Source organism: Sorex araneus, chromosome X, assembly GCF_027595985.1.
Source record: "Sorex araneus isolate mSorAra2 chromosome X, mSorAra2.pri, whole genome shotgun sequence".
NCBI lineage: Eukaryota > Metazoa > Chordata > Mammalia > Eulipotyphla > Soricidae > Sorex > Sorex araneus.
In genome coordinates, this window is record NC_073313.1 from 46,420,704 (window position 1) to 46,441,837 (window position 21,134).

Below are 21,134 nucleotides of genomic sequence, written 5' to 3' on the forward strand. Positions count from 1 at the left end.
TCAATAACTATAAAACTCTTTAGTTACCTTGCTTCTTTTCTTCACCAAACTATTTATAGGATCCATGATACAGAGGTATAACGGATCTTTCTTTTTTTTTGGTCCCCTTTCCTGAAATCCAACACAGTTCCTGGTACATCATGATGATTCAGTAAAAACTTCTTGGCAGTACTGACTGGTACCAAAATTATCATAGAGAAACAATGAAGCCATGATCTATGATCTCAGTTTCATGAACACTGTAGAAAGTTCTTTGCACAATGATTCAGCACCACCTTTTTCCTAAAGGCCCATCAACCCAATATTCCTCTTTTACTCTCTAGAACTCACTGTGGCATATAAACATGGAAGCAGTAGATCCAGATAAATAATTAGTAAGAAAAATGTCTATTCATGTCTATTCAACACTGAAAGATGTGTTAAGTAACAGTAAATACATAGTAAGTAGAGCAAGTATGTATTAAGCACTGTAAGAAAGGAATAGGAAAACTAAAAAATAACTAATTCTCAGTATATTTTAAATATATATGAGGCACCTGGACTCTAAATATTCATGATACACAATATATACAAGAAGCACTAAATATTAACGAGTACTCAATATTCATGAAGTCTTAATTGGGCCATTCATTAACTGGTGACACCATCCTGGCCCCAAAAGTCTTTTGCTCAAGAAACACAAAACACACAACAATTAAACAAGCATATTGCTAAGTGTTCAGGCACACTTGTTTTTACATATCACTGACAGAGCAACTGCATGCCATTGGAGTAAAGTGTATGTGATCCTCCTTCTTCACCTTCAATTCTGCTCTCCAAACCTCACTGTTAGCAGGAGAGAGAGAGGTGAGAGAGAGAGAGAGAGAAAGAGAGAGAGAGACAGACTTTGTAACTGCATCTCATGGTGATTCAATAAAATTAATTAATTAAATATGCTTTGCTCAAAAAAGAGAGTCTGGGTTCAGTTTGGGGTGAAGAGACATGTACAGATCAAGGGTATGTTCCTTTAAGAGAATGAAGAACAGGTGGGTAGGAAGAAACAGAGAAAGCATAAGGAGTGGTAGTCAGAAGTCAATTTCAGAGTCCGGAACACTGAAGATGACAATACTCAAGAAAACACACCCAAGGGTCACAGGTCCTCAGGGATACAAGAGGCCCTGAAAGTTGATTTATACCAAACACCAAGCAAAATCTCTTCCTATACCTCTACCATGCTGGAAAAATTAAGCCCTGACCTTCTTGCAGAGCCATGTATGTAACCAGTGACCTAACAAATACATGAATTCCGTCCTCCTCAATCCCTACATAGAGCCATGACACCCATGTTTATCCACAGTCATTTACTATAACTTCAGGCAGTCCTATCATATACTTATTCCTAATATACAGCTGAATTTTGACTGTTGGGTCCATTTTGGTAAGGATACAGAAAACAGGGATCACTTGCTTTCAGAGATACCTGAGAGCCCCTTAAATTTCTGAGGACATTTAGCAGGCATACCTAAGGCTTTCATTGATGAATATCTGTTATTTACTATTCTGCCTTCTACATGACAATTTTTTGTCCATTCTCCATCACAGTTGCTAACCCCTAATGCATCCAGACCTCAGTATCCTTCCAAAGGAAGGATTCACAGCACAAATAGAAGAAATCAGTCACCTCACTTAATTTCTGCCATACTTCAAAGAATATAGCTGAGAATTAGCTACTCATATGGCCACATCACAGTTAACTCTTGGTTGGCTTCAGGACAGAGTAGAATAAATTGGCTGCCATACATGGGATGAAGGAATAGCCTCTGCTGAAGTGATATCAGAATCTGTCACTAACATATATGACAAGTTATGACAGGTTATAGTTACCAGGAATGACGGGTGAAGCAAAAAGCACTGACTTCCAGAAAGAGGTAAGAATACCAAACTGAGAGAGGCAGTAGATGGAGAACAGTTTTCTTTCCTCCTATTAGTGTATTGTAAAAGAAGAAATGTGGCTAGAGCAAAAATGCCAAAGGGTTTGAAGTAAAAATATCAAAGGTGTAGGTGAGTCTGCTCATAATGGAGCAGCACCTAAAAGCATAGAAGTATGCTAAAGAGGAGTGACAGAAATTATGAGGTGGAAAGGATTAAAAAAAGAAAACTGAAAAAATTAATTGTAAGGTGTGAAGAGTAGAAAGCTGATAAGACATCATCACCACGTGCTAAGAGCATGTTTATATTTACTATCACCAACCTAAAATTAGATACCTAAGTAGCATCTTTTATCTAGGTAGTAGCATGCGGTCTTTTAAAGGCAAGAGAAAGACAATTTATAAAGGCAGGAATTCAAAATTTCTTTACAGATACCTTGAGGCAGTCCACTGTTTTTTACCAATGGTTCATTTACTTCGATTGTGTCATCTTCAAGGTAGAAATAAATTTTATAGATTCTCACTCTATACTTTTCTAGAACCTTTTCAGGTACTTCATCTTCTAAATAGGCATCGAAAGATAATACCTGTTGGAATCAGAAATGAATCAAATCATCAAACTTAAAAATCAACAAGACTAATTATTGTTTATAAACTTTCTGTTAAAGTTAAGAAAAATTTGAGATAATTGTGAGAAGATATTCTACACATCAGCTATGACAATATGTATATAACTTAGGCTAAATATTCTTTTTCATATTGTCTGGCTATAATGAGGAAATAAACAATAAATCCACCACCCAGATTTGCCATAAATTGAATTAGATTCTGCTTCTGGAAGTTTACTATGGAATCTGTATGTAGTTTTAGAGAGAAAAAAACATTATTTCTCACAAGACAGCTATAATTTTGTCACTTTGCACCATGACATAATGATATCTTGTTCTAGGATAAAATTAACCTGACTTTTGTTCCTGTTAGTTGCTTGCTTTGAGGCAATTCAAACAGGCCTATCTGAAATTCTTCAAATTCACTGGAGTATCCCACCTTATACTTCATAAGGAACCTCAGAACCAAGTTCAATGCCAGACAAGTCTCATCTTTACTGCTTAGTAGGAACTGAAAAGTGTGGGGAGAGATTCAGGTTAGAGAAATAGATTCTAAAACACTTAGAGTAAAAATCATAGATAATAAAATTAACCTAAAAATTCCTTTAAGTGCTCTGCAAAACGGACTCTCTAAATAAGTACAACATAGCCCATTTTTCTCAAGTGATGAAACAAATGACGGACTCCCTCTACAACGGAAGACCAACTGAGACAGCTTCCTTATGTATGATCTGTATCTTTAACCATTGGGATCACTCTCAACATAAGTTGCTTTCTCAAACAATGAGAAAGTCATGGGCACTGAGGCCTTCTGAGGAAGGGAATAGAAGATTCTGGCCATCATTTCCAGCTTGGTGGGAAAAATAGGTCATTGTGTCTTCAAAGGACCAAAGAGATAGTACAAGGGTTATAGTACAAGGGTTAGAGATTCTTCCTTGTGCCGGGGGGATTTCACCATAGTTGGAAGACTGCTTCATGAGCGGAGGGGAGAAGGCAGATGGAATAGAGAAGGGATCACTGAGAAAATGATGGCTGGAGGAACCAGTTGGGATGGGAAATGCATGCCGAAAGTAGATAATGGACCAAACATGATGACCACTCAGTATCTGTGTTGCAAGCTATAATGCCCAAAAGTAGAGAGAGAGTATGGGGAATATTGTCCACCATGGAGGCAGGGGGAGGGTGGGAAAGGGTGGGAACACCCAGGATATTGGTGGTGGGTAATGTGCACTGGTGGAGGGATGGGTGTTCGATCATTGTGAGATTGTAACCCAAACATGAAAGCTTGTAACTATCTCATGGTGATTCAATAAATTTTTTTTTAATTTTTTAAAAAGGGGGTGGCCCTCAAGTACTGTGTGAGGAGTATCCTTGGATGGCCCTCAAGTACTGTGTCAGGAGTATCCTTGGAGCACTGTCAGATATGGTCCAAAACACAATAAAAATATATATGATAATCAAAAAATCCTTGCAAGCAGCTCAACTTTGCTTGATCCACAGCACTGTATCAGGTCTCCCAATCACCACTGGGTATGACCCCCGACCCCCAATATCCCCATTGTTCTCACTTGATAAATTTTTATCCCTAAAACCTATGCTTTGGGATTTTTAGCAAATATCTATCAGAAGTCTAAACTACAGAAGGAACTGATAAAATGCATCAGCGACTTTGACCTCTGACCAATACAAAAATATTTGTCATTTACTGAAATAGATGTTATAAATGAGTTTCAGTTAGTGAAATGACTGTGGTCAACAATAAATGGATCTGTTACAAATACTGGAGTCCTGTCTTTACAGGAACAGGTACCAAGAACTGCTATGGAAGGAAATTTGGGCAGAGGTGAAATTGGCAGACTTTTTTCCAAATCAGCCATTAGGGGAAAATAAAACCCTCTTACAAGGAAAGTCCCATGATAGCCAGAGTCAATCTATATTCCTAAGACTAGCTTACTGAAACCACTACAGTAAAATATGCTGGTGTTTGGGCCAGGCAGCCTTCTAAGAATCTTTGATAAAGAAGCAAAATATGTGAAGTGGAGCAAGGAAAGCCTCTTCAATATGTGGTGCTAGGAAAACTAGACAGCTACATGCAAAAAAAATAATAAATAAATAAAAATTTTTAAAAAGCTCAGACCTCTCTCTGTCTAACAGCAGGCACAAAAGTCAGATCAAAATGGATTAAAGACTTCAATATCAGACCTGAATCCATAAGGTACATGGAGGAAAACATAGGCAGAACCCTCCACGACATTGAAGCTAAAGGCATCTTTAAGGATGAAACACCACTGACCAAGCAAGTGGAAATAAAGATAAACAAAAGGGATCACATTAAGCTAAGAAGCTTCTGCACCTCAAAAGAAACAATGACCAAGATACAGAGACAGCCCAAGGAATGGGAAAAATTATTTACCCAATACCGATCAGATAGGGGATTAATATCCAAGATATTATATAGGTACTGGTAGAAATTTACAAGGAAAAGGGCTTGAGCAATAGCACAGTGGGTAGGGCATTTGCCTTGCAAGTGGTTGACCCAGGTTCAATTCCCAGCATCCCATATGGTCCCCTGAGCACCGCCAGGGGTAATTCCTGAGTGCAGAGCCAGTAGTAAACCCTGTACATCGCCAGGTGTGACCCAAAAAGAAAAAAAAAAGAACTTTACAAGGAAAAACAACCCCATCAAAAAGTGAAGAGAAAAAAAAGAACAGAAACTTCCTCAAAAGAAATACAAATGGCCAAAAGCAAAAAAAAAGGCCAAAAGGGACATGAAAAAATGTTATACATTGCTAATGATCAGGGAGATGCAAATCAAAACAACAATTAGATATCATCTTACACCACAGGGACTGGCACACATAGAAAGGAAAAAGAAGCAGTGCTGGTAAGAATGTGGAGAGAAAGGAAATCTCATTCATTGTTGGTTGGAATGCTGACTGGTCCAGCTTTTTTGGAAAACAACATGGGCATTCCTCAGAAAACTAGAAACAGCTTCCATATGATCCAGCAATACCAATCTGGGAATATACCCATGGGGTACAAAAACACACAGCAGAAATGACATCTGCACTTGTATGTTTATTGTAGCACTGTTCGCAATAGCCAGAATCTGTGCCCAAGAACAGGCAACTGGCTAAAGAAACCATATTACACCTAAATGATGGAATACTATACAGCTATTGAAAATGAAGATATGAAATTCACTTATAAGTGGACGGACCTGGAGAGTATCTTGCTGAGTGAAGTAAGTCCGAAGGAGAGGGACAGATATAAAATGACTGCACTCATTTGTGGGATATAGGTCTAGCAACCCTCCCACCTGTGTGGGCGGCTGCAGAGCCTGGGAGGTAGAGGCTGCAGCAGCGGGCTGAAGGCGCCATCTGCCAGTACATGGGTTGCTGCCCTGGCATTCAGGGCTACCGTAAGGGTGCCATGGTCAGGTCCTGCCCCAGGAGCACAGTCATGAGTTTCTACATGCTGCAGGGAGAGTAGCCCAAATAGCTTAGAGTGCCTTGTCAGCACCAGGAGACTCTGGGGGGCCTGGGAGGTCATGGTGTGGTAGCCCAGGGACATGGTGTGCTAGTAGGCGATCCAGTCTAGGCTGGCAGCAGGCCCCTGGCGCAGGGGATGGAGGATGGTCGGGGGGGGGCAGTGGAAGCATCAGCGGCCCCACCTGGGTACATGTAGGTGCCCGTCAAGTTGGGGTCTGCCCCAGAGCTGAGCATACTGGCATAGGGGCTGCTGCCAAGGGCTGGCTGGCTCATGTTTACAGTATGCACTGGGGAGTCCTGCACCAAGCTGGCTGGGCTGGATGTAGCTCGTGGGGCCTGAGGGCTGGTAGAGCACGCTGATTGCTGGGGGTAGGGCTTGGAGCTGGACATAAGGCTGGGAGAAGGCGAGAATCTGGGCGGTGCATCTGGACCATTTGTTTCTACTGTTCCAGGTGCAGCTGCTACTCCTGCTCCTGCTCCTGCAGCTACTGTCTGATCAGACGCCACTGCAACTCCAGGGACTTCTGCTTCTTCTGCGGAATGATCTCCAACTTGCGTGCCAGCTGGATCTGGTGCCTTTTCCCCGTGCTCCTCCTGCAGGGCGCTCAGGGACCCCGGGTGTCTTGGATCTGAGCCAGTTTGTCCTGCAGGCACTCGTGGCATACCCTGAAAATGTCCAGGGGGCGGGGGGGGGGAAGGAGCAGCTCGAGCAGCTGCAGGTACAAGCCATGGATGGTCTGGAAGATGGACAGCATGGCCAAGTTGTTGATGATGCTAGGGCTGTGCATGCGGTTGGTCTTCATGCGGTTGACAAAGGTGGTGTTGATGTTCTGCAGCGCCTTCATGAACTGTGCATGCCTCTCCGACTCCCCACTGTGACACTCACTGAAGGGGCCTCTGAGCGAAGGTGCCAGCTGCAATTTGGGGTCTCGGAGGGGCGTCTCCAGTACCAGGACAAAGACACCGTGGCTGTCCACGGGGGGCAGTTCTGACTCACTCAGCCAATGTTGGGGGGGCTTCTGCAAGCTTCCTCCTGCTTCTCATCCCAGTAGTTGCAGCTGAGACATCCAGCAAGCTTGGGATGGATGTCTTCAGCCAGAGGTGCTAAGGAGTTCATGGGTGACAAGTACTGACTGCTGGTGAGGTGTACTGATAAGGCCATGGGTGCCAGATCCGCCTTCCATACATGGACTTCCACCTCATCCTTTCCTTCTCCTCTTCCTCTAACTGAAGCAGAACCAGCTATAGCTCTTCCTCTTATCATATAATAAATCATTACCTCCTAATTTGCACTTCCTCACACCTAAAGGCTGTGAGCCTCAGGTAACATCTCAAAAAATAAGTGCTTTTGTTTGGCTTAGCCAGAATACTGAGAATTGCTATGAGCCTGCCAAAATACAATTGCTTCACCTCCATCTATACTTCAAATGCAAATTTCTTCTACACTTAAAACTTTGGGAAAAAAGTTAACTAGTGAGCCACAGATTCATATATCCTTCTGCTTCAGGTGACAGGTTAAGGGGGGAGTGTGTGTGCTACCACCTTGCTTTCAACACACCTAGATAAGGAGGGAGTGCCTAGGAGAGTTAGGACCAACTATGGAGCATCTGCAGGGTGGCATGGGTGCTCATAGCCCACCAGCCCCACTGGGTAGCCATCAAGTGGTACCTGAATTCCGCTTGGCCCTCTAGTACAGGAATTTGTCACCATCACCTAATTCTTCGGGACCCATGGACTCAGAAAGGAGCAAGGAATTGTTGTTTGCAGGAAAGGAAGGTCATTCCTTGCCTCTGCCCAAACTTCCAAGTTAATCAACTATCCTTGCAGAAATGAATTTTAGGAAACTAATGCTGAATAGTGAAATTAAAATATCTTTCCTTGAGAAATAGGAGGGGAACAAAAGAAAAACATTCAGAGAGAACATGTGCTTCGCAAGAGAGGAAAAAACTGAGTACACAGCTCAAGCTGAGAAGTAAAGATGTGGGCAAAAAGATAGAGATTATGCGCTGCTTGCCTCAGCAAACTTAGTTTTATAGGATTTTTCTAAACTGCCCCCACTTGGCCCTTTCTACCTTGATAAAAATCTGTTGCTAGGGTGTTGTCAAGGTAAAGAGTTGGGAACTTTTGGTGGTCTTTTTTCATGTTATTATCATACTTTTTGTTCCTGTAAGTTCTTCTCTCCTGGGGGGGGGGGGCTGTAGGTCAAGCAGGTGCTGGCAGCCTTCATTTCTCTATCATAATGGATTTCCGGGCTCCATGCCTTTAGGCTGCTTTGCTTTGGAGACACAGTGACTTTTCAATTCACATTGCCAGGGGCTCTCTGTTTGCCCATAGGGCCGGCATGAAACACTTCCAAATGGCACCTTTGCTTTCTTACAAAATGGTACTATATTCAGCTGTTCTCTTGGAGACATTATCTGGCCTGATTTAAATTAGAAATTTATCTAAAACCATGGCTAGGATGTGGTCATGTTTGTATTAAGTGAACGTTTCAGATACAATAATGTTTTGATAAGGTTTTCTTCTAGGTGATAAAAATGTCTTTGTGATAAAAATGGTTGCAAAACACCATGAATATACCAGCTCAGTGGTTTTCAACTTTTTTATACCTATGGGTCTGCAGTTGAAAACTACTGCCAGTTAAGTAACAATAACTCTTTTTGTGAGCTAGCAGAAAATTTTTGCCAACCAGCACCAGTCTGTAGACTGCTGGTTGAAAACCACAGTACCAGATACCACTGAACTGAATACTTTGAGATGGTTAATAGTTAACTGTAATTTCTGTAACTTTCACCTCAATTGCAAGAAAGAGATATTTTAGTCAATTAATTGTGCTGGACATTTTAAAAATGGTGAATTTTATGGTATATGAATTATCAATTTTAAAAAGTGGTAAAGGGGAATATATTGCAGGAGCAGTTGAAAGGACAAGGAACTGGAATTTTACCAGGCTTTTAGTAAAACAAGTATTCAGCTTTAAACTTTCATTCTTTGCAATTGGGTAGGACAATATGGAGAGGCATTAATAGCTTCCAGTTACTGTCATGTATTGAAGGCTGCAGGTATAAATTTGTGAATCACAAAACTAGAATAAATCAATTGAAGCACTGTCACTATGTAAACATTAACTATTTATCAACTAAATGATGCATTAAAAGGATATTAAGGATGCTAACTGGAAAAAAAGAGAGAAGCAAAGATATTATTTTAGGCTGGCTCCCAACATTTCTAGAAAAGGGATAGACTAATATTTCGTGTTCTGTTCCCCTGAGCATACAGAACTGCCAAAACTTCAGCATGAAAGGCAAAGAGAAAGTAAGGAGATGTAAAGAAAGAACAGACAAGGAAGATAAAGTTGCAAAATGTAACAAAGAAAAATGGGGGATGAGACAGCAAATAGATGAAAAGTGATGCCACAAAGATAAATGACCTAATTATAGTGAAACTTGATGTGGCAGAAAATCCAGAGAGAAGGATCTAAAATAAAAAAAATGTACCAGGATTAGAAAAATTTATAGAAACATCATTATGAGACAAGGTTTAATCATAATGTATGATGTCAAGCACAGACTAGATAAATGAGAGCCTGAGAATGTGATTGGCTATAATTTCATTAAAAACTGACTATAAATATCATTTACTTAGCAAGGAGTATGATCTTCAGTTCCCAAAGGCCTCTATGAGCTCTATTACATTATAGGTCACCCATTTGATCCCTAAGGCATTTGGAATTTTTATCTGAGTCTACAGAATATACACAACCTATTGACCAATGCTAAATGATAGATAATTCTTCATTAAAATAAAAAATGGAGACTAGGAAATGGCTCAGCAGCTAAAGTGGTGCTTTTCAAGCATGAGGTTAGGAATTTGATCCCTGTTATTATGCATATCTGCCAAGCAAGATCCTGTTAACTTTGCTGTTTGCATCTAACTAACAAGTCTGCTCTGTGTGAGCCCCAGTACCACAGCAATTTTTGATCACACCACAGGGATATGCAAACATTACAACAAGTTTTACGACACCTAGTGAGCAATATAACTAAAAACTGGGTTCAAGCACCAAGGCAAGAAGTGCAACAACCTTCAGAGAGTACTTATGTGAGATGCACAACTACACTGTGTAACCTCTGGTGAGCAGAACAGTATACATGAACACTATAACTAGTGTGGAACCCCAGAAAGTACATGCATAAACATCACAACTGAGGGAGTATAAACAGTGGAGGGAAGTGCAATCAAGTGTGCAAGGACTATAGCTTACTGTACAATCCCTGGCAGGCACCTTGACAAAATATACAAGTACCACAAACGAGCATGTGGGAAGCACCCAGTCATTGCACCAACAGTATCAAAACAAAGGAGGGAGAAAAATAAATTAAAAGGAGAAATTTTGAATGGTAGCATTTCTAAAATTGTAATCTTTTTTGTTTGTTTGTTTGTTTGGGGGGATCACAGCTGTAGTGGTCAGGGTCTATTATTCCCGGCTTAATGAACAAGGTTCACTCCCAGTTGAATTCAGGGCACCATTCATAAGCTATCTTCCTAACAGTAAAATCTCCATATTCTTGCGATTAAAAAACAAACTCAAAGTACTCATGAGTGTGTCTTAAGGTACACATAATCATAACCTGGCAAGTATAAATGAACTTTGTGAGAGAGGAACTAATTCTATTTTCATTTATTTCTTTGATTTCTAATGCATATTACCCAAAGCTGGGTTTTTATATCAATGTGAATTTGTCATTCTTAAATATTTTCAAAATAGCATTTGTCTGATATAGCATTGTGTATAGAAGACTGTTCATCACAGGGTAAGGCAATGCAACTATAAGACAAAACTAAAAACCTGGTCTCTTAGAACAAAGTGAAAAGGAACAGAATATACCTCCAAAAATATGCCTTTTTGGCATAAGTATTGTTTTAAGGTTGGTTATTTTTTAAATAACTAGACATAGAATAAGCTCTGGAAAGAATAGTTTTCTTTTGTATCAGATAGCTACATTTATAAGAGAAATCATCATCTGTAAAGTAGTCTCATGCATTGTCCTATGAAACAGACTATCAAATCTATACAGAAAACTATTATCAATGGAGAAGACAGGGATTTATATATGCAAAACCTTCCTACCATAATTTACTGTGCTTCGTTTGGTAATCTTCCATTATTAGCTTTCCAACTACTTCTTCTGTCTTTAGTCAAAGATAGTATTAAAGATGGTGTCTCGGGGACCAAAGAGATATTACAGTGTTTAGGGACTTGGCAAGCCAGGTTCAATCCCCAGTACCTCATAGGTTACACTAGGTTAGCCAGGAGTAAGCACTGGACAAAGCTGGGTGTGCATCACCACCCACCATCACCACCATAACAGTGTAGTGGGTTGTGCAATTTTGAAGAGTTACTCACTTCCTTGGGTATCTCCCACATGCATCCAGGAAGTATGCATGTTAAGAAACTTTGGTTTTCCTACTTGTTCTCCCTTTTGTTGAGGGTTGGGGGTGCTGGGCCACAGCCAAAAGCATAGAAAAGGAGAGGGAAGATTATTTTTCCTCCCCTACCATATGACAGAACTTCTAAAGATAGTGAGGGCCTTATAACCAATGCATAAAGATGACTGCTCAGAAACCAAACATTGAAATATAGAAAAGCTTAAAATTGAATTTCTCAATGAGCCTGTAATCTTCAATAAGGCTCAAAATTTTATAAAGTCTGCATTGAAATGTGTAGGTTGTCTTTGGTGAAAGGACTCGAACTTGAATTGTGAGAAATGTTTGCCCTGCTCTAGCCTGAAAAGATAATGCCACTGTTCACATATGGCATTAGTCTTTGCAAAGGCAAGCAATCCAACCTCCAAAATATTGTTGGATTTGCCATGACACTGATGATTCAGCACTATCACAAACATTTCCCTGATTTCCAATATCTCTGGAACAAATGCAGTCCACTATTTATTCTGTTAGACAACATAACTCTTATGTTTCTGGTTATCTCTTGTTAACAATATAAAACCTGAGAAAACATACATCTAAGCTGAGTATATAAAAAGAGATATAAGGCAATGATAAACAGAATTAAATCACCTGTGTGATCTAGAGATTATTAAATTTTACTGAACTTTATGACAGTCACCTCTACATAACACCTAACATAACATCTACATAATACCTATTACAGAATCTGTTGTTAAGGCAATAGATGCCCGAAAAAAAAAATCCCTAGGCTTCAACCAAAGTTGCTTATATTATCAATTAGTTGAGTTAAAAAAATGTTTGTATTATGGAATACTACGTAGCTGTCAGAAAACATGAAATCATGAAATTTGCATATAAGTGGATCAACATGGAAAGTATCATGCTGAGTGAAATGAGTCAGAAAGAAAGAGACAGACATAGAAAGATTACATTCATATTTGGAATATAAAGTAGCTGAGAGGTACAAGCTTACAATGATGCAATTTCTGGCAGATATTTCTGTGGACTTAGTTACTAAAGTACTAAAAGACAGAAATCCAAACCCGTGCGGCTGCTAGTGTGGCCTCTCGACTTCATATCTCTTCATTCTCAGCAATGGAAAACAAATTATCAAATGCTTTCTTTTCAGCATTTGTCGACTTTGGGGGGAGAAACTCCCAATCAATAATAGTGAGTTTTTTGTTGAAATATTGAATGTAATCAAAGTAAAGTGAAAGTAAAGTAAAATTTACCAATTACACATGTGAGGTGGGGGGCTGGGGAGGTGGGGGGGAGAGGGGGAGGTACACTGTGATTCTTGGTGGTGGAATATGTGCACTGGTGAAGGGATGGGTGTTCGAGCATTGTATAACTGAGACTTAAACCTGAAAGCTTTGTAACTTTCCACATGCTGATTCAATAAAAGAATAAATTTTTAAAAAATGTTTGTATTATGGACAATAAACATGCTCGACTTGGACTTCCAGAGAATTTGAGCTCAAGATACAAAGACCACTGACTCTAAAGAAAGTGATTCCTGGGGCCAAAGAGACAGTGCAGTAGGCAGAGCATTTGCCTTGCATGTAGCCGATTTGTGCTTGATACCCAGCATCACATATGGTCCCCTGAATCCCACCAAGTGACCCCTGAGTGCAGAAACAGGAGTAACCTCTGAGCAGTGGCCCCCACACAAAACAAAACAACATAAAAACCTCCCAGGCTTGGGTCTTGTGAATAGGTATAAAGAACCCTTCAAATATTGGAAATTAACTTGATGATAATCATAATAGTCTATCCCAGTGCACTATGCTCCCTCAAAAGCTTTAGATGCCTCTTTGCAGCAGTTAACCAGGCAACATTAATGTACAGAAACCTGGGAAGATGAGATCTGGAGACTAGAGTCTCCACAACCACCACCACTAACCATGTGAAGACCAGAAACTACAGAACCCATAATAGTCTGCACTGTTCCACTGTTTCTTTCCTGTGGAACAAAATAATGGTGGTTCATCTCAGGGAGTAAGAGTGGATGAATCTAAGGGAAAAAGCCAGAATCTCACATCACTTTGGCTATCAATAAACATACTCTTTTCTGCTCACTTCTCTTGTTGTTTTGTTGCTGAACACTCCCTAACTACAGTTCTACTAGCCAAGAGTCTTTCTCAGTCATATATGGTGCCCATGGTAGGATTCAGAGGTAAAGTCCTGAGCACCCCTGAATCATGAGAAAGCAGGTGAAAGATATGCCCTGTGAGCTGACTTTGGCTTGCTGGTCCTCTGCACATCTGGAATTTTATAAAGTGAATTTTCTCCTGAATCCAAGTCCCCAAAAGTTTGGTATTAATGTCTCAGATTTATATATAAATTTCAATTGGAGATCTTATTCCATCTGTGGTTTCAGATTACACACACAAAAAAAATCTCTTAAAACATTAGGAGGTGACCCCGAGTGGCCGCACGCACATGAACGGCTCCACCGTTCTTAAATGCCCATGATCCCAGAGACAAACTAACTACTTATGGCACCCAGTAGCTTCTTGCAGAAATGCCTCTAGACTGTGAACTAAGCTACATCCCCATGCCACCCCAGGAGGGGAAAGGTTTTTCTCTCTTCGCCTTTCCTTTCCCCAGCGCGACCGCCATCTTATAAGGCCCACTAAATAGAGATACGAGCTTGCAATGATGCGACTTCTGGCAGAAATTTCTCTGAACTTAATTACTAAAATACCAGAAATTCAAAACCTCATACGCTCTTCATTCTCAGCAATGGAAAACAAATTATCAAATGATACCTTGTCGGCAGGTCTGATTGTTGTGGGAAAATTCCAAATAATAATAGTGAATTTTCTGTTGAAATATTGAATGTAATCAAAGTAAATAAAAAGTAAAGTGAAAATAATCAGCCACTCAGGCGGGGGTAGGGGTGGGATGGGAGGTATACTGGGGTTCTTAGTGGTGAAACATGTACACTGGGGAAGGGATGGGTGTTTGATCATTGTATGACTGAGACTTAAGCCTGAAAGCTTTATAACTTTTCACATGGTGATTCAATTTAAAAAATTAAAAAAGAAAAAACATTGGGAGTACACTAATGAATACATGGCAGCTTTAAGCCAACTTAATCTTAAATCTACCTTTCCCTAGAGCAATGCTGGCCTGCGATCTCATCCACTGGAAACAAATTCCCCACCACAGCTACTATCTTGTAATGTACACTTAGCAGTACTGCACTAAGCAACAGTTTGAGAAAAGGTCTATAGAATAGTGTGAAAGTGTGTAAAATACAAGTTTCCACCAAAGGCCCATTTCTCTTTGGTAGCAAGCCTATCCGGTAAATACAGGCAATCTGAGGAATCCCTAGAACTGATAATTCATCACTGTCACTTTCATCCCGTTGCTCATACATTTGTTCGAGAGGGCACCAGTAACGTCTCTCATTGAGAGACTTATTGTTACTGTTTTTGGAATATCCAATACGCACGGGTAGCTTGCCAGGCTCTGCCGTGCGGGCACGATACTCTAGGTAGCTTGCTGGGCTCTTCAAGAGGGGCAGAGAAATCGAACTCGGATTGGCCACGTGAAAGGCCAACTGCTGTGCTATCGCTCCAGCCAACAAAAAAATTCCCAAAAAATAAGATTCTGACTAACCAACGACTCTCAGGAGATTCCTCCCTCAGGAACTCCTGCCAGCTTAATGTGTCAATATCTTCATCCTTTCACATGCACATTTTTAACTTGGTGTTAAAGAACAAAATAGAATTTAGATCTAGTGGCCAATTTTAGGAAAATTGGAATTTTAAAAGTCTGCTTTTCTTAAAACTGATCTGAACTGCAAATAACACTGCTATAGGTCAGAAGGAGTGCAAAACTTACTATACTTCAGACTTGACCAAGAGCATAAAAGTGCATATTTGACTAGGGATATTGTGGTATGAAATGCACACTGGTGAAGGGACAGGTGTTGGAAAATTGTATGACTGAAACCTAATCATGAATAACTTTATAACTGTGAATCTCATGGTTATTTAATTTAAAAAGTGAAAAAAGGACCCTCTGTGGCTAAAGACTTTGATTCCAGAGACTTAACACATTTGGGCATCCAGCGCAGCTTCTTACAGCAATGCACTGGGACTGTGAACTGGGCTACAACTCCGTGCTGACGGGGGATGGATCTTTCCTCCCCACCCTGTCTTCCTGCATGGAAAATGGTGGCGGCCGCAACATCCACATGGCAGAAGCCATCTTCTAAGACTCCTTAACCCAGAGGTATACGGTTTTTACACTTGGGGCTCCTAGGGAATCATGGGAAGTGGGTGTAACCAGCACTCCCTCGGCCCAGATAAATTCGGAGCTGCTGAGAGTGAAACAGACCCTCTGTGCCTAAAGACTTTGATTCCAGAGACCTAACACATTTGGGCATCCAGTTCAGCTTCTTAGAGCAATGCACTGGGACTGTGAGATGGGCTATGTAATTTCTGGCAGAATTTTCCCTGGACTTTATACATAAATCCAAAACCTTAAGACTTAACATCTCTTAATTGTCAGCAATGTGAAACGGTTCCTTTTTAACAGGTCTGACTTGGGGGGGAAATTCCAAATAATAACAGTGAGTTTTTGTTGAAATATTGAAGATTATTAAAGTAGCAGCCATTTCTCTGGACTGTGAACTAAGCAACAGCCCCATGCCGGCTGAGACGAGGAAATATCCCTCTTTCCCGGTTGTCTCCCATTTTCAGGGAGAAACACGGCGTGGCGTCCACCATACTATGAGGCGCGGGAAGGGGGATGAAAGGAAAAAAAAAAAGGAAATGGAAAAAGAGAAAAAAAAGAGTTATGTACTTGGAGCAGTGGGGCTATATATCTCTTCATTCTCAGCAATGGAAAACTAATTATCAAATGCTTCCTTGGTAGTTGGGCTGTCCTTCTTGGGGGGAAACTCCAACAACAACAGCAAGTTTTGTGTTGAAATATGGAACGTAATCAAGGTAAAGAGAAAATGAAGTGAAATTCATCAGTTATACAGTTGGGGGTGGAGGGGCGGGGGCAGGGGGTATACTGGGGTTTTTGGTGGTGGAATATGGGCACTGGTGAAGGGATGGGTGTTTGAATATTGTATAACTGAGACATAAGCCTGAGAACTTTGCAACTTTCCACATGGTGATTCAATAAAAATTTTTTAAAAAGTGAAAAAGGAGAGCCTATTTGAAAAAACGGTTTATTTATTTATTTATTTAACTTTTTTTGCTTTTTGGGTCACACCTGGCGATGCACAGGGGTTACTCCTGGCTCTACACTCAGGAATTACTCCTGGTGGTGCTCAGGGGACCATATGGGATGCTGGGAATCGAACCTGGGTCGGCCGCGTGCAAGGCAAATGCCCTACCTGCTGTGCTATCGCTCCAGCCCCGAAAAAATGGTTTTAATATTGACTACAGCCAATAAAAGAGAAAAAAATGGCTTGTGAATCTTCTTTCTCCCGGTTTTAACAATCTATACCAATATCTACTGCCACATGCTTAAATTCTGTCTTCAGCACCATCTTTGACTACCTTTTTGAGCTGCCTACCTTTTATCCAGAACCTCAATTTACCTCACGTGTTCAGTCTACCTTATCTGCTGAAACTCAACATAGCTGTATGCTCCAGCTTCTTCTGAGCATTTGTCTTATAAACTATTACAAATTTTAAGCTAATTCTTCTGAAGATCTAGACAAACATCAGAAATATTCTATGTTCACTGGACTAAGACTGAATTACAGACCATTATAAAAGGAGTTTATAAAGATCATCAGTGACCTTCACAAATCTGTTGAAGTATTTGACATCATAGTGCAAACTTAACAACCTGTAATCCCCCAGCCACGAACTTAATTAAGTCATGTCCTTTTTTGAGAAAAATCAGGCAAAGAATGAAACAAGACTGACAAAAGAGATAACCCTGAAAAGTGTTTAAATAAACAAACTTCTAATGCCTGGCAAAAGTCTAAAAGGTTGGCAGATATTATTCACCAAACCATTACAATAACTTTTCCTAAATCTACTAATTAGAGTAAAATTTAATGATATAAACAGAAACTTGAGTAAACTGTTCATGAGTAGGCTTCAGATTGGTAAAATTTCTTTCCTTTTTGCTTTCTGGGTCATATCCAGTGGTGCTTAAGGCTTACTACTCAGGGAACCAATGGGGTGTTGGGAATCAAACCCTGGTCAGCCGCATTGAAAGAAAGTGCCTACTATCTCTCCAGTCCCAAGCTTCAAAGTGTTTAAAAAGAAATTTTATCTTTATAATTTAATGGTAGTTTGACCAGGGATAGCCTTCAATTTTGTTTGTTAGTGGTCTTGCTAAGCAAAAACTTTTCAACATTGATAAAAGAAAAGGGATAGAATGAGAATAACTTAAAGGATGTAAATCTGGTATCACATAGTGAATTAGTAAAAACTGTGAGAACTTGCCTTTCCTTTTAGTCAGACCATGGGGCTCCTTTGTACCATGACTCCCAGGGTCCAGCTAGTGTCTGTGTCTGTGACTGCCACTCCCTAGCCTAGGGATTCGCACCTGCTGATGTCAATGTAAAAACCTCCCAACTAGGTGTGTTAAAGGATATTCGGAGGCCACCAACCCCTTTCTCTATCCCAGTCACTGTGGACACCCTCTCCAGACCTAGTGGCCACACTGAAAACCGGAACCCTTAACCCATACACACACTATGAGCAGGTTGGGTACCATAGAGCCTAAATCCAGTGACAGAATATCCCCATAGATGCCCTGGTGACTGTAGCACTGTAGCACTATCATCCCATTGTTCATTAAATTGCTCGAGCAGGCAGCAGTAACATCTCCATTGTGATACTTGTTGTTACTGTTTTTGACATATCAAATATACCACGGGTAGCTTGCCAGGCTCTGCCATACTGGTGGAATACTCTCAGTAGCTTGTCGTGCTCTCCAAGAGGGACAGAGGAATCAAACCTAGGTCAGTCACATGCAAGGCAAACGCCCTGCCCACTGTTCTATCGCCCTGGTGACTAAATGAAAGAAATTAGATGTATACCTCCCTGTCACACTCAAATAGCATTACATGGCAATAAAAATAACTGTATAACAGAGACATTACCAGTAGCTCATTTTAATAAACAGCAGATTAGATCAGTACTCGGGTGACTAGAAATCTAAAGCTTCATTGCCAACACCCATTAAACTCAGAGAACAGCAGGGAAACAAAGAAATTCACCTGTAACGGCAGCCGGGGACAAAAGTTTAAGAAAATCCTCAAATTTACCAAAATTCTTGAGTCTGATCTAAAAGGAACTCAAATCAGCAGTCTCTGCAATGGCGATAAAAATTAAGGGATCACTGACAATGGGAATTAAGCAATCACTGGAAGAGAAATTAAATCAACTTACAGAATTGATTCAGAGGAGGGAAGAATTCATACAAATATAATTGAAGGAGCTAAAGAATACAACAGCAACCCATAGTAAGAAAGTTTTGAATGTGGAGAACCCTATCACAGAAATTGAAGACAAAATACAAGCCAGCACTGACAATGAACTGGCAAGAGAAAGCAGAAGGAAAGAATGAAAAATAATATAAGGTACATAAGGATCAAAGCAAGAAGAGAACAAATAATCACCAAATTATAGGAATACTAGAAGGTGAGGGGGAAAAACAGGGAAGAATGACTGATTGAAGAGATAATAGCTCAGGATTCCCCCAGTCTGTGAAGCTTTCACAGATTCAAAAAGCATACCAAACAAAATAGACCCAAACAGAACAGCACCAAGACAAATCGTAATTGAAATGACAAAAAACAAAGAGAGAAACAAACTACTTCTTGTGCTCAGTGTGAAAGGATGGTACACAACCATGCACATCAACAGTAGAACAAACAAGCAGAAAAGTCTGAAATAGCCACAGATATACATTTATCACTTTAAACAGAATTTGATCTACAGAAAGTAACTGGGATGAGAGGTGGAATGCTTGCCTTGCGTGTGGCCCACCTGAGTTTGACTCCAGGTACCCTATATGATCCCCCAAGTTTGCCAGGAGTGATCCCTGAGCATAGAGCCAGGAGTAAGCCCTGAGCACTGCCAGATGTGGGCCATACCCCCCTGCTAAAAAAGATTCTGCCCTGTCAGAAGGCCCAGTGGTCTACCTATACTCCACTTCCTCTAGCATATAAACAGGCCAACTCCACTACCAAACTCAGAACCATGTCAAGGCTGAGTCATCACAGGTAGGCCCAGTCTCTAAGCCCATATCTCGGGAGTCTCCTCAGGATGGAGGTAGGCTGGGTCCCTGTCCTGCCAGAAAACCCAGTTTCACCCAAACCTGACTTCCTCTGGCACACATACGGCCCAGCTCCATGACTAACCTCAAAAAGATTCCAAGCTCCAGGTGTGCACAGCTGCACACACGGTCACATGATAACATCAAATGTCACAGAACGCAAAGCCCAGTAGGTATACAGCAAATTTAATGGGAAAGTAGCATAGAAGTCCACTGAGCTCAATGAGTGAAAATAATAACACAAAGTTCAACTAGCACTTAACAACTCAGTAAATTCTCAATGACTTTAGCAACATCATTGTGAAATATATGTTGTAACAGGCAATATAAAGTAAAATTATTTCATGCCTAGTAAGAGGGCAGGCTTAGGGGATGGTGGGATACTCGGACATTGATGGAGAGAAGGTCACACAGGTAGTGGGACTGGTGTTAGAACACTGAAAACCTGAAACAACTGTATTATGGAGAACTTTGTTAATCACGCTCTTTAAGTAGTTTCAAACAAAGAAAAGAATGCAAATGGAAATGAGGATGGACATTACTTACTGGTTACAGATCAACATATATGAATAAAATGTAGGGTCAGCAAATTCTTATCAGGTTTTGCTCAAAAACTTACAGAAATACACTGATGAAAACACAATAGTAGTGGGAGACTTCAAGACTCTACTTTCATCTCTAGATAGATGAACCATCAATAAACTACGTATATTACGTATATTATCAGTAAAGTAAAAACTGGAATTAGTAGATACATACAAGACTTGCTAGCCTCAAAAAACCAAATACATATTCTTCTCTAGGGCACATGAAACATTCCCCAGAATACATCACATAATAGGACATAATTCCAACATACATAAGTATACAAATAAAAATCACACTGATCCTATCACACCACAGTTCCATGAAGATGGAAATTAACCATGAAAATTCCAACATGGTGCTAAATAACAACTGGATTAAAGAGGAAATGTAGGAATGAAAATATTCTTTGAAACTGATGAAGAACAAAAAAACTATCAGAAAAAGCTCACATCAACATATCTTAAATATCTGGAGAAAAAGCAACAAATGTATTCCAAAACTAGCAGAAGAAAGGAAATAACAAAAATTAAAGTTGAATTGAATGACACAGAAATCAAGAAAGCAATAGAGAGAGAGTCAATGAAACCAGGAGCTGGTTCTTTGAAGAATAAACAAGCAAGAAAAATCTTTGGTGTGACTCATAGGGTAAAAAGGAGAAAATTCCCAAAGGATAAAAAAACAGGGAAAAATTAGGACAGAGTCCTCAAAAATTCAAGTTATTATGAGAGGTACCTGTGAACAACTTCATGCTGTTAAGTTGGAGAATTTAGAAGAAATGGAAAAATTCTTGCCCCCGC

At 40.3% G+C, this 21,134-nt stretch overlaps 1 protein-coding gene across 4 annotated transcripts in view; it reads right to left on the reverse strand.

Annotated features, from left to right (window-relative positions):
• Positions 1 to 21,134, reverse strand: part of EFHC2 (EF-hand domain containing 2) — a 259,310-nt gene that overhangs the window by 131,443 nt on the left and 106,733 nt on the right. For all 4 annotated transcript variants that reach the window (XM_055121648.1, XM_055121644.1, XM_055121646.1 and 1 more), the window contains exon 3: positions 2,344 to 2,494. In XM_055121648.1, the coding sequence (XP_054977623.1) occupies positions 2,344 to 2,494 (151 nt within the window). The remainder of the gene's footprint in view (positions 1 to 2,343; positions 2,495 to 21,134) is intronic.